The 13,682-nt window shown below is 40.2% G+C and overlaps 3 protein-coding genes across 3 annotated transcripts; 1 reads left to right on the forward strand and 2 right to left on the reverse strand.

Annotated features, from left to right (window-relative positions):
- Positions 1–6,122: 6,122 nt before the first annotated feature.
- LOC133847924 (protein ILRUN) lies at positions 6,123–8,356 on the reverse strand. The gene is made up of 4 exons (XM_062283223.1): positions 8,144–8,356; positions 7,458–7,992; positions 7,080–7,375; positions 6,123–7,019 (listed from the first exon to the last, which is right to left on the reverse strand). The coding sequence occupies exons 2-4, from the start codon at positions 7,922–7,924 to the stop codon at positions 6,880–6,882; spliced, it is 903 nt and encodes a 300-aa protein (XP_062139207.1). The 5' UTR covers positions 7,925–7,992; positions 8,144–8,356; the 3' UTR covers positions 6,123–6,879.
- Positions 8,357–8,830: 474 nt separating this feature from the next.
- LOC133847923 (dihydroorotate dehydrogenase (quinone), mitochondrial-like) lies at positions 8,831–10,325 on the reverse strand. Its single transcript, XM_062283222.1, has 2 exons — positions 10,111–10,325; positions 8,831–10,052 (listed from the first exon to the last, which is right to left on the reverse strand). The coding sequence occupies exons 1-2, from the start codon at positions 10,132–10,134 to the stop codon at positions 8,871–8,873; spliced, it is 1,206 nt and encodes a 401-aa protein (XP_062139206.1). The 5' UTR covers positions 10,135–10,325; the 3' UTR covers positions 8,831–8,870.
- A 277-nt stretch (positions 10,326–10,602) lies between these two features.
- On the forward strand, positions 10,603–13,602 carry LOC133847470 (uncharacterized). Its single transcript, XM_062282544.1, has 2 exons — positions 10,603–10,849; positions 10,923–13,602. The coding sequence occupies exons 1-2, from the start codon at positions 10,799–10,801 to the stop codon at positions 13,437–13,439; spliced, it is 2,568 nt and encodes an 855-aa protein (XP_062138528.1). The 5' UTR covers positions 10,603–10,798; the 3' UTR covers positions 13,440–13,602.
- Positions 13,603–13,682: the final 80 nt, after the last annotated feature.

Consider the following 13,682-nt stretch of genomic DNA (forward strand, 5'->3'; position numbering starts at 1 on the left):
TTTTGGTAGAGGCGGGAAGTGGGGAAAGGGGAAAGACGGGGCATAAATCGCAGACACTCGCATCAAAATCTTATCGCCAGAACACATCAAAAGTCAAAGTTTTTGCTTAACAGCAACGACAACAGCAACAACAATAACATTAACAACAACAACAGCAACAACAACAAAAGTCGCGAGTCGACAATATTTTTCATGCTAAGAGACTTTTAAGCTGTCAACGACGGCGCTCATAAAAATCGACCACCGAACTGGACATGGACAGCTGGACAGTTGGACAACTGCCACATGCCACATGCCACATGCTGCATGCCACAGTCAGAGTCAGAGTCAGATTCGAAGCCTGCAACAGCGTCAAACTGTCTGCCATTGTTTCATGCATTTAATGTGCCCCAGCTTCGATTCAAGAGATCAGTTGCATGCCACAAAATGGAATGTCCTGCTGCGGAGGCGACACACAATTGTTTACTAGCGTTTATCGCGAATTGACTATAATACTTATTTCCATATTTGTTGTTAAATAATTTCATTTACGATTAAGAAAATATGAAAGTATTTGACTTCAATTAAAAAGTCAGAATTTATTATAAATAATTGGTATATTTATATTGTACTACATTCTGCTGATAATCTGGTATATTTTTATAATATATGGCATACAATTTGGTATACTTTTAAAATCCACGGTATAAAATTTGGTATACTTTTATAATCTATGGTATAAAAATATACCAGATTGTTAGCAGAAGCAACTAAAACCCGATAGCAGTTGGTATTTTTTTGTTATTTAATTTTGTATACCCGAAAACCATAGAGTAGAAGGGTATTATTGATATTGTACTACATTCTGCTGACAATCTGGTATATTTTTATAATACATGACATACAATTTGATATACTTTTATAATCTATGGTATAAAATTTGGTATATTTTTATAATCTCTAGTATAAAAATATACCAGCAGAAGCAAATAAGACCCGATATCAGTAGGTATTTTTTTGCTATTTAATTGTGTATACCCGAAAACCATAGAGTTCAACTTATAAATTTATTTCGACAGAACTTATAATACTTACAGGCAGATCAAGTTTATTTAAAATTTTTGCCACGTCCACTTCCGCACCTGAAAATTGATACAAATCGAATAACAAGCGCAATTTGAAAACTAATGTCGCGATTACAATAATACCTATAGTTTTTATGATTCATGAAAATTTGGTAGTGATCATATAACATAATTTAGGAGATGTTTAAAAAATACTTTTGTATGGACAAAAACGCCTGCTTACTACGAGTCTTAGTTTTTTTTGGCTGACAATCGGTATATTTTGCACTAAATGGTATATTTTGAATGTAGTACCATATTTTTACTATTTTTTCTGTATATTAAATTGGTATATGTATGTTAATTAAAATTAGCTTTTATTCAAAATGGATAGCGGGTATCTCACAGTCAAGCACACTTCACTGGAGTTTTCTTAGATGTTCAGTCTGTAATTCTTGCTTCGAGAATTTTTCTTTTAGGTAGAAAGATTTTAAAGATTAAGATTTGCATTATAGAACTTTTCTATCTAAAATTTGTGAATGTGTGTTGTTTGACTTAAATGCTAGATCAAGGTATTAAAGTTAGGCAGACAGTTGGTATATTTATATAGTATAATATTAAATAAATAAAGATTTCATTACTATTTAAAGTCGCTTTCAACTGTTGCATGCCACATCAATAGCTTATCACGCTGCTCTTGAGCTTAGACAACGAGTGCGACTTGTTTTCGTTGTTCTAATTGGACTTGAATAGGACTGCAGCAGCAGCATATGCCACGCCCACATTATTACAGCCCCCCTCCCAAGTGATGTTGATAAGAGAGCGAGACGAGGCGAAGCGAAGCGAACAAACAAATCAACAGTTATTGGCCATGTAACAAGTTGCCATCAACACGTGCCTACAAATCTCCAAGTGTGTGTTAGTGCGTGTGTGTGTGTATGTGTGTAAGTGTGTGTGTGTGTGTAAAAGATGCTGACAATTGGCAATTGCTGCTTGTAATTCCCAATCTATGAATAACAAATAGGCGAGCGTCAGACGTCTGACGACGACGCCAGGCCCCCAAGCAAACTAACGAATAAAGGGCAAGAAGGGGAGAATACACACACACACACACACAAACACACACACACACAGAAGGTGGGTGAAGGGAAAGTGGGAGGGAAAGGGAAACGGGGCCAAAAGATGCGCTTGACTGTTGTTTGCTGCTGCTGCTGCTGGGAAATCAAATCATAATCTGAATTTTAAAGCAAAGCACAAGCAGTTGCTGTTGTTATACCCGGTAGACACTGTGTTGAAGGGTAGCTTAAGTTAATTTCAACTAAAACTACATGTGATACTTACTTTTAGTAAAGAGCAGTCAAACTTACAATAATGTGTCCATATCTACCATAATTGTCTGTCTGAACACCTTAATATCAGTTTTTATCAATTCTTGTTTCAACACAACTGAAACGAATTTTCCACTTAGAAACAACTTAAATTACAAAGGCTAAAGTCTAAATACTGTTTGGTACATATCATTAGTAAAAGTTTATTTTGAATAATAATAAACTTGAAATTTATTCAGAAAACATAATTTTAATAATAATTCATTATTATTATTTTTACTATTTAGTTTTCTAATTTCAATATTAATAATACTTAACATTTTATTGAATTACTTGACTCACATTTAAAAAATCCTACAGCAACGTTTCGAATTTCAAATATTGCGACAAAAAAAATTTTGCTGTTCAATCAAAAGGAGTATGGGAAACAATGTTTTTTTTCCAATTTTAGTACCTTACAAAATATATGTTTATTTTCGAACTAAAAAGTTGAACTACACAGAAGAAAAAATTCTAAAATCAAGATATTTGTCTTGATACTAATGAAAATCTTAAAGCTAAAACACACATTTTAACTTCACAAACATTTAATATGAGACCCAAGTTCTTATGAGCGAAAATACTTTAACCTAGATAAAGACTTTATAGGAATTTCAATAGATTACAGAAGTTTGTAAACTGAATCTAGAATTTTTGGTTTTATTTTGAAAATTTTACTAATGTTCTTAGTTTTAAGAATTTGTAAGAACACAATTTTTAAGACGAATGTTCTTCATTTAGAAACTTGGTCTTTTTTTGTACTTATACGTATAAAAATGGTTTATTATTTACAAATTGAATAATACATTTATTTATTTACTTTTTGAATTAATTCTACTTGAATTTTTTATATTCTTTCAGATAAAACATTTGTATTATGGCTCTAATATCTGTTAACTTTCAGGTAATTCAATTAAATTTCCAGGTTTTGCTTTAAAGTACCAATTCAGTATTGAATTCATTAACTTTTTATTTAACCGAGAGATAACTCAAATCGGAAGACGTAGTTAAGAAATGTCTTAAATAATTTCCCAATCAGCTGTAGCCACACTGACTAAATATATTTGGTTACACTTAATTTAATTTGTTGATGATTAGCGGGTATTTCGTAGTCGGTGCATTCGATGGCAGCTTTCTGATGTGTTGTTTACGCTGCGCTTGTTGTTATCCTTGTTGATGTTGCAGCGATTGTTGTTGTTCCCATCGTTGTTGTTGTTATTGTTGTTGTTGTTCGAATAGGCAAATGCAATTTTACAACGTTGTTACATGAAACGTTTGACAGCCTTGTTCTCATTGGACGAACGAAGAACGGAAGCGGAAATGGAGAGTGGAGACGGGAGAATGGAAATGGAAATGGCGTCGACTTCGTTGTCGTCGAAAATGAGATGGCATGCATTATGCGATATATATATGTGTGTGTGTATGCTATGTATGTATATGGGGGATTACGCTTTGACGCCTTTTGATTTGATTGTCTATGACATCGAGTCCTTCCACCCCCCCTCCCACGAGAGTCCCCTTTCTCCATCCGCACCTCATCGACATGTGCGCCATTTGTAATTCAAGTCAAAAGCCAAACAACGTTGCTGTTGTGGAGGAAGACTCTACGGATTATAATTTCTTTTCCGTTTCAATGCATTTCATTTCCGTGCCCGACGCACGAATTCACACATCTATAGCATATTGTATATACATATATATGTACTATATATGTGTGTGTGTGTGTGTGTTTTGCATTTTTGACTCGATTATAATTTTTCATGCAAAAGAGCAAGAGCAAGTGGGGGGCGATAGGGGCGTGGTCTGGCAGTCAACATAAGTAACGGCACTTGTAATCTGATTGCATAACGTGATCAAATTAAAATGCATGCAAGTATTCATATTTGCCATGAATACACTCACAAACACTCACACTCTGTTTTTACTTGCTTATTTCGGATGTGTAATTTCTGGGAAATTGGAAAATTCAGTCAACTGGCAGGAGACACTCACACATACGTATATACATCCATACATATGTTATTTCCATCTTTAATTATTTCAGTGCAATCATCAAAAGTGAGGTTAAGTTGAATGGGCAAAACGCCCGAGGCGGCAAGTCATTAAAAATATGACAAATATGAACTTCAACAGTTCATTTTGTATGCAAGAAGAATGCATATAGAATCAATTTTCCAAAAGTGAGGTTAAGTTGAGGCGATATTTGTCTAAGCTCTGGAGTTAAACTGTAATAAACTTGTATATCATCTCTGAATCTACCGCAAAGCGAAGCTACAAACTACAAAAGCGAGCCATTGTACGCTTATTCCATAAAATTCTTTGTAATTAAGGTGAGGTTAAGTTAAAGCGATAAAACTATTATAAATAACTATAGCGTAATTGGGTTACAAAGACTAAAGTGTAGCTGCAAAGTGAGGTTAAAAAGAAGCAGCTTCAAAAATAATTTGCTTGACTTTAGAGACTTGACTTATTTGCATGCAAATAAAACCATATAGAATTCATTTTCCTAAAGTGAGGTTAAGTTGAAGCGACAAACCCTAGGGTAAAACTATGGTAAACTGATATATCATAGCTGAATCCATCGCAAAACGGAGTTATAAACTACATAAGCGAACCGCTGTAAGCCCAGAATATGAAATTCTTTGTAAATTGAGGTTAAGTTGAAGCGATAATTGACAAAACACTAAAGGAAAACTACAAGCGTAATTTGGTATCAATTTCTAAAGTGTCATTAAATATATGGAACTCAACTATTCGTTTACATGCAAGATAAAACATTTAAAAAGCATTTTTCAAAAGTAAGGTTAAGTTGAAGCGACAAACTCTAGAGTAAAATTGTGCTAAACTGTTGTACATAGCTTAGCTAAATCCATCGTTAAGCGAAGCTACAAGCTATATAAGCGAACCGTTGTAAGCCAAATCTATAAAATATAGCAACAGCTGTAGCGTTATTGGGTTATTATACTAAAGTGGAGCTGCAAAGTGACGTTAAAAAGAAGCCTCTCAAAATATATGAAAATATATGACTTTACTTATGGGGTAAAAGAGCCAGCGAACTTTTACGAGATTTAAGAAAAAGTTCTGAAAAGTAAAAAAAAAAGAAGTTGGGAATCAATGTAATATAATATCAAATATAAGCATCACATAATATAAAAAACATTAGTAAATTTAAAAAATAATGTTTAACGACAGAGCCTTTTATACAAACATACATATGTACTATATATCTTCCAGATTTACAACTATTTCCGAAATATTAGTAATGCTAATGCATCATCCGAATAGTTTAATCGCGGGTTCAGTTCCAAGAAATGATTAATCAGACATCGTAAGATATGCAGGCATCAAATTAGGCATTATATAATACAATCAGATTCCAAGAATCCAAAATATACATTTTGTCATCTTTCCAACATCATCAGTATCAAAATCGTTATAGATTAAATCATTGAGACGCTAAAAAAAAAATAAATGCTAAAAAGCAACGATAATGAAAAGACTTGCAACATTTCTTCGTTCCTCTTTCTTTCGTTCAATAAAACACTTAAAACTACATTTGTTACAGGATTGTTTTGACAAAAAGGGGGAGAAAAAAAAAACCATTTCGCTTATACATAAAACCATTTCGCGCACATAATTAGTTTTTGGAAAAATTTAGAATTGGTTTTTTGAGTGTGTTGTTCTTGTTGTTGTTTTTGTAGTATTGTATGTGTGTGTATGTGTGTGTTTGTGTGTGGATTTGTTTGCGTATCGAATTGTAATGCTTCGATAGACAAATTACAAAATTATTGTAGATCTACAATAGAGAGAAGAGCAATATAGCATATGTAATCAAAATTTTGTTCTTTTCACATGAAATTTGAATACGAAAATGACTTTTGACAAATTGACAAAGAATTTTGCACATTTTTTGTTTTGTATTCCAAATTGAATTGTTTGGAATATGTAAAAGAAAAAGAAGTTAGAGAACGACAGTCGAGAGTGCTCGACTGTGAGATACCCGGTAGCCATTTTCACAGACGAAATACTAAAATTTAACAAAATATCCATATACTACGGAAGAAATATTAAAATTGAAAAAAAAATGTCACTATACAACTTACTCTATTCAAAATATACTATAGAAATATACCAAAAAACTATAGAATCGAAATTGTACAACAGCTGTGACAAATTATTTTTTATCTGATTGTTCTTATTGCTTGGGTGTACGGAAGTGGAAGGGGAAGTAAGATATATGTAGTTGTTATATACGGAAATACGGACAAACAGACAAAATCGAAAATGACTGATCGAGAATACATTTACTTTATGGGTAGCGGGTATAAGATTTAAAGATGGCGAGTAAAATGTGCAAAATCTCATTCAAAAGCATTTTCGAAATTTAAGAGAAATCAAAAGTGTATTGTTGTTGTGTGTGTGTGTGTGTTGTGTATCATGTGTGTGGGTGTGTGTGTGCAGCGCTGAGCTCATTGTGTATGCGCGGTTATCACGATTTTGATCTGTGGATAAACTTCTGGCTTCGCATCCGATGTGATCAGCTGCACCATGCGCTGCTGCAGCTCATCCTGGCTGGCCTGCGTGCCCGGCGGTATCATCCAAATGGGATCTGCAAAAACAATATTCTCAATAAAGAAGACATTTTTGATGTTTCTTATGGATAACTTGCCGCCAAAGTGCCAGCCGGAGGGCGTGGAGAGGCGCCACATAATCGCCGGCTGTGTGGGCATTAGATCAGCCAATATATCACAAGTTTCGCCAGGACGCAGGGACGGCACATTGATGCGTTGCGTCTGTATGGGCGATGTTAGAAAGCAGCCGATGGGCCAACGTTCGGTGCCATCGTTTTGCAATTGGAATGCCTGCTGTTGCGCATTCACATGCAGCCCCTGAACGATTTTCATCGATGGAAACGATTGCGCGCTGCAAAAGTCCAGATAGCAACCAACGGCAGTTTGCAAGTTCCTAAAAACACAAAACGAAAACAAAGCGAATAAAAGATGAAACGCACTTTATATGGGGAAGGAAAGAGAACATTCCAACTAACCAATTGCTCATTTCTAGATAGAAACGAGATGACTCGCGATTCATTTGATTGTTCATGAGACTCTGGAACTGACTGATCAGATCCTCATGATCTGTGGTGCCCATGCAACTGAATTGTTGCAACAGCAGCGAATCAATATCATAATCGTTCGTTGGCAGCGTTGACGACGACGGCGACGGCGAAATCAGTTTGTTGTTCTGCGTTGTTGTCGCCGCCTGTGTCGCTGACACAACCAAACCCATTCCTGGTGGCGGTGGCAGCGGTATCGCAATGTTGTTTGTGTCCATCATTGGATTTGTGGTTGTTGTCGTGTTGGTTGTGCTGCCAAACAGCGGTTCGCATTGCATATCCTGCAGCAGTTGCAACTGCTGCTGTTGTCCTTGTCCAGATTGCTGCTGCAATTGTTGTTGCTGCTGTGGCGGAGTCTCTGTGGCATTTTGTGATTCGTAATTTTCCTCCACATCCATGGTGTGTGTTGTTTTGTTTTGTTTGTTTGTTGTTTGTGATATCTCGCGTACGCTTTTAAAATCTTAATCTGCAAGAGGGTGGAAAATGCGTTGTAAGCATATTGTTTTTGTTGTTGTTCTTATACTTGTTGTACTGTTGTTGTTTTTGTTGTTGTTGCTCCACTGTCAAGTAGAAACAATGGAACACAACCGTCTCTACATACGATGTATATAGCAAACCTTTTATTATTTTATATATTCCCCCCACACCAAATTCTCTTTGTGATCCAGCACGGTATATTTTTGCAATAGACGGCACTCGATTCGAAACTTATTTGTTTAGCTGCTGTGCGCACATTTATGCGCTTGGCGTTTATGTACTTTTTGTTTTACATAAAAATAGACTAAAACATTAAAAAAAAAAGGCAGCAGTGCAACAAAATACGCAGTGTTACCGTTCTACGCTCAACTTGTCAACTTCGCAGCACAACAACAGAAAATACCAACAGTAATATACTGAAAGTGCTGTCAAATGTTATCGACTGCTTGAATAAGTGCTCTTTAGCATATGTTTTCGATAAGCACAACGATGCGCTCAGCAATGGTATGCTTCGTGTGGAGCACTATTGCTGTTAACAGCTTTGCAACCGCACGCAATGTTAATTGAGGAGTGCGAAAATGTTAAGTGTGTGGAGTGGACAGTTTAACAGTTTGTTTAACAGTGAAAAAAGTGCTGTGTTTTGAAGTGAAGCGCATTTGTAAATGCATTTGCCAATAAGATTTAACAAAATGAGTGCGTCAAAAGTGATTAAAAACGCAAGTCAACCAGTTAGCGCACCAGTACAATTGGCGAAATGCGCATTACACGCGTACAAACAGCTGGTAAGTGACAAAGTCTATTTGCCGCCCTTAGCGAAAAGCAGTCTGCATTGTTAAAAGATGCAAAAGCTTTATTTCGTCCTAAGTATTATTTGCGGGGCAGATGTTGTTTGTAGTTGGAACCAACAGCGTCGCGTATGTTAGCATAGCCTGATTCTTTCAGCAGCATCGAGAGTTCCTCCTTGATGCGATCCACCAAATCGGGGCCTTCGTAAACCAGGGCCGTGTAAAGCTGCACAAACGAGGCGCCAGCTTGAATTTTCTCGAATGCATCCCTGCCCGATGAAATACCGCCAACGCCAATGATGGGCACACTGCCCTTCGTCAGCTCGTACATGCGTGCAATTTGCTTTGTGGATCGCTCTCGCAGTGGAGCACCGCTTAAAGCACCGTTACTATCATGCGACACCAAAGATGGCGACAGATTGTCGCGTGTCGCCGTCGAATTGGCCACAATGAGACCGTCGACTCGGCATTTTCGCATAGATATGACAGCAGCTGTGTCTTTCATTTCGTCTAGCGTCATGTCGGGCGATAATTTCAATAGGATCGGCACAGTTTTCCGTTGCTGCAGTTGCGATCTGGCATTATTCACTGCCGTCAGTACCTCAATCAATTGTTTCTTATTCGCCCAGCTAGGTTGGCTGCTTGCTGTTGACGCACTTGTTGCATTCACCACCAGAAAATCAGCCACAGGGCCAAAAGTCTTGACACCTGTCGCATAGTCTCGAGTAGGCGTGGTTGAGCTCCGATTGGAGCCGAGATTAACGCCGACAATCGCCTTGAAATCATTGCGAGCGAGCGCCCGCCTCAAACGTTGCATCACCACATAATGTCCGTGGCTATCGAAGCCATCGCTTGATCCCATGATCAACCGATCTTCGTACAGGCCAAAGAGACGTGTTCGGCCTTTGCCTTTCTGGGCCATTGGTGTCACGCTGCCAATCTCGATGAAACCAAAACCCAAATCCTTTAGGCCATGCAGTGCCTCAGCGTTGCGATCGAAACCGGCCGCAATGCCAATGGGATTGCTAATGAGTCGTCCGAAGAACGAGGTCTTCAAATTGTAATCATCCAGATGTTGGGACACGGGATTAATCCGATATTTGCACGCCAGCAACGCCAGATTGTGCGACATCTCAACTGGCAGGCGGCGCATTGCCGGCATTATGAATGTCCGAATGAGATTATCCTGGTTCTCGTAGGCCGTTAGACCCATGTATACTGCGGTCACACTGGCCACAAATATGCCCAGTGTTCGCAGTGGAGCCTAAATGGGGAAATCGTTTAGCTTTTTCCCGCCCATCTCATTTTATTTTACAACTCACAAATCTCTTTGGTTGCGGCGCCATTTTTTTTCGAACCAAGTTTATGAAGAGGTTAAAAAGAAAGTTGCGGATTGTGTTCTGTTTAGTTTAGAAGGTTTTTTTTTTTGGTTGTCGTGAAGTTTTAGTCCATTTGAATTTACATGTTAAAAACGACAAATTTTTGTGAAATGCTTTTTTTATGCCTAAACTATTGTCTACAATCAGATGTATGAACTCTCATATTTATTTATTTGATTGATTTTACTTATTGCTGATTTCTGTGTACAAACTTGAGTTGAAATTTAATTTATTCTATTTTAAAGACCTTATATTTTTCAAATCTGGCCACACAGTTTTCAATGCAACCCTGCAGAATCTTCAGCTCGCAGCCATTTTAAATGCAATTGTCAATAGCTTTATGTATACAAGCACTTACATATATAATATATATCAGGAACGTAAACTTTGAGTTCGGTTTTTTGTTTGCTTTGCTTATAAAGTAGGTCGTAGGTAGGAGATCAGAATTTACTTGCCTACGCAAAAACAATATTTCAACTGAATTTCCTTTTTTTCTTTTTGGAACTCTATACAAAACTAAATTTAATCTGATCCTAACTGTCTTATAGCCCCCAAAAACTGCAAGTTACTTGCATTACATTCAATTCCATTAGCAATTAGAAGAAATCATTATACTCAATCATTTTCGAAAATGTTGAAAATTCACGACCTTTATGGCCAAACATTTGCCCACGAATTTCAGGTAAGAGGGAGGCTCGCTTCCGTTCTCTACTTTTCCCACACTATTTCCCGATTCCATTCCCCCCTCGAAATAGTTTGCGAATCCGGACTCCATTAAGAATGCCGTTAAACGCTACAACATGCAACGGGCAGCCGAGCGAGAGGAGTGCAGAAAGGACAAGGAGCCGCACAAGTTGAGCAAAATGCGTTTCTGTAAGATGCGCAGCAGTGGCAACGATGTGCTCGGCATGGTCACGTCCCGGGATCTCGATGTGGAGACCCAAATGTCGCTGCAACTTAAAAACAGCAGCAGCAGCTCTAGCTGCTGTGGCAACAACCTGGCTTGTGATGCGCCATTCTTGCAACGTTTAACGGGCGGTGCAGAGAAGTCTCCACGTTGCAGGGCGAACACCAAGAAGCTCCGCAATTCGCCGCGCAAACCGAAACAAAGTCGCAAGTCGTCCACGTTCGAAGATGCGTATGGAGCGCATATTGCCGGACTGCATCGCGAACTCTGCGCGGAGCTGGAGGCGATTGCGCCTTCCACAATGAGACTGAACGAAAAGAGGAGCAAAGCAAAGCAACGACGCAATAGGAAACAGCCAGCACAACAGCAGACACCCCAAAAGCTGGCACCCCAAAAGATGGCACCCCAAAAGCTGGCACCCCAAAAGCAACAGTATCAGCAAAAACCAAAGCTGCAACCTAAGCTGCTACCAAAAGTGGAACAGTTCGATGACAACGCGCAGCATGAGCAGATTATGGCACGCCTTAAGCAAGTGCTGAGCATCAATGAACCACCGCCACCGCCACCGCCTGTGCAACAAGTTTCCTACGCAAACTACACCGCACCCATGTCCCAATGGATGGACATTATATCCGACGGTCCGCAATTGGATGCAATGAATGAGCATTTCTGTCGCGCATTGGACACAACGCCATCACTGGCGTGTCTTTTTATGCAGGAGCATGGCATTGGCATGACGGAGCCACCACCGCCACCGCAACCGCCACAGATGCCGACCTATGCGGAGGACAGTGATCTGGAGCAAGAGTACGCCGATCGTCCGGGATATATGCGGTACATTGAACGCTTGCCATATGCGAGCAATGTTAGTGCTGCGCCTAGTTTGCAGAAGTTGCCGTGCTTTGTGGAACTCGAACCACATCCGCATTGGATACGCTTGCAGCGCAGTCTGAAGCCGATGCATTATACCTCGCAGAGATCCGACACGGATACCCTGACGTTGTGCGAAGTGCCGGAGGAACATCCGCAACCCAAAGTAGTTCCCAAAACTGAACGAAAGACTGTGGCATCAAAGCGTCGCCCATTGGTGAAGCGCAAGACAGCAACGGAGCAGCAGACGACGGTGCGACGTCAGCCGGGTGGACGTGAAAAACCGACGACAGCAGCGATTAGTATCCTACCGAGCACAGCAGCTCTGTCACAGCAAATCCCACCGCAACAGCAACAGCAGCTGCAGCCGAAGCGACGCAAGCAACGCAATGTGATCTGCACTCGGTCACTGGAGAATCTCAAGTATCAGAAGATGGCCATCTACAATCGCATCTCGTTGATGCAGGAACGCATCATCACGGCGCTCGATCGGTTGCAGGGTAAACTGCTTCAGTTGCAGATGCCGACGTGCAGCAACCAGGAGAAACAGCGACGGGAACGCAACGCATTCGAGTTCTGTGTCCGCTTCTCCCGTAACTTTCTGTATCCGTTGCGCGGCCTGATCGAGGATGTGCGTTGCACCCCGGTCGGGAGTTTCCACAGTGCCAACTCGAATGAGGCCAGCCAGCGTGTGGTGTGCGTCTATGCGCTGATGCATAACTCGATACGCAGCTATCGGCGCAAGTTGCGGTACTTTCTGCTCGACAAGGTGCCGCAAAAGTTGAGCGCCCTCATCGAGATGATGTACACGCTGACGAACGTCTGTTTGGACAAAGGTGTGCTCGATCGTCAGGATCCGGTGGTGGAGTGCTTGCAACAGCGTTGCACCAGCTTCATTACCTTCATCGAGGACATGCAGCAGGAACGTTTTCAGCTGGCACGCGAAACCTATCGCCGCATGCAGAAGCATCAGCGTGCTGGAGTTCGGTCAGCAGGTGGACGTGGAATGCACGAACGCTACGATCTCAAGATGTTCCTCAACGACCTCAAGTTGTATGAACCTCGTCTGGTGCCCAAAGAGAAGAGTCCGGAGAAACGACGTCCGCGCGGTTGGTTGCGGAGACATTGCAAGCACTTGTCGCATGCCAATGGCCAAGTTCAATCAAATGCTCAGTCCGGGAATGAGGCGAACTCCCCTCATGAGCAGCAGCAGCAATCGATGAAACGCGATGTTGTCGAGGTGCCAACGCATATTGAGTGCGTCCATTGCGGTGATTGTCGTGATGCCAGCAGTGATTACTACGAGCCCAGCGAGGAGCAAAAGCTGCAGTTGTCCAACATTCTGGCGCTGTTGCAGCAGCCGCACTACGAGAAGCACGAACTGCATCAGAAGCTGCTGCAGGCCATGGAGCATGTGACCAAGTCGCAGGTGCGCGAAGTTCTCGATCCACTTGTACGCTCCCTGGGCGCCATCCTTGACAAGAAGTATCACTAATGCGGCACGCTTCACCACCAATGACTATTCCCTTTCCCATTCCCAATCGTTGATATAATCCTCAAATATTTGGCCAACTTTGTTTTCGACCCACCAAATTTTTTAGTGAAACTATTGAATATACAACAACTTTGTTTGCTTTGATTCGCGGTTTAAGCAATAATCTATTATTATAATTCCTATAATCGATATGACTTTATCAAAGTTGTCAACAGCAGAGAGTAAGGAAATAGAGACTAGGGA

Source organism: Drosophila sulfurigaster, chromosome X, assembly GCF_023558435.1.
Source record: "Drosophila sulfurigaster albostrigata strain 15112-1811.04 chromosome X, ASM2355843v2, whole genome shotgun sequence".
NCBI classification, from domain to species: Eukaryota; Metazoa; Arthropoda; class Insecta; order Diptera; family Drosophilidae; genus Drosophila; species Drosophila sulfurigaster.

Excerpts from the sequence above, each read along its gene's own strand:
- LOC133847924 (XM_062283223.1), bottom strand. The coding sequence starts at position 7,924 with ATGGATGTGGAGGAAAATTACGAATCACAAAATGCCACAGAGACTCCG. Across the intron at positions 7,376-7,457 it reads TATCTAGAAATGAGCAATTG|GAACTTGCAAACTGCCGTTG; the intron begins GTTAGTTGGAAT and ends TTGTGTTTTTAG. Across the intron at positions 7,020-7,079 it reads CTCCGGCTGGCACTTTGGCG|ATCCCATTTGGATGATACCG; the intron begins GCAAGTTATCCA and ends TTGTTTTTGCAG.
- LOC133847923 (XM_062283222.1), bottom strand. The coding sequence starts at position 10,134 with ATGGCGCCGCAACCAAAGAGATTT. Across the intron at positions 10,053-10,110 it reads CGCCGCAACCAAAGAGATTT|GCTCCACTGCGAACACTGGG; the intron begins GTGAGTTGTAAA and ends TTCCCCATTTAG.
- LOC133847470 (XM_062282544.1), top strand. The coding sequence starts at position 10,799 with ATGTTGAAAATTCACGACCTTTATGGCCAAACATTTGCCCACGAATTT. Across the intron at positions 10,850-10,922 it reads CATTTGCCCACGAATTTCAG|TTTGCGAATCCGGACTCCAT; the intron begins GTAAGAGGGAGG and ends CCCTCGAAATAG.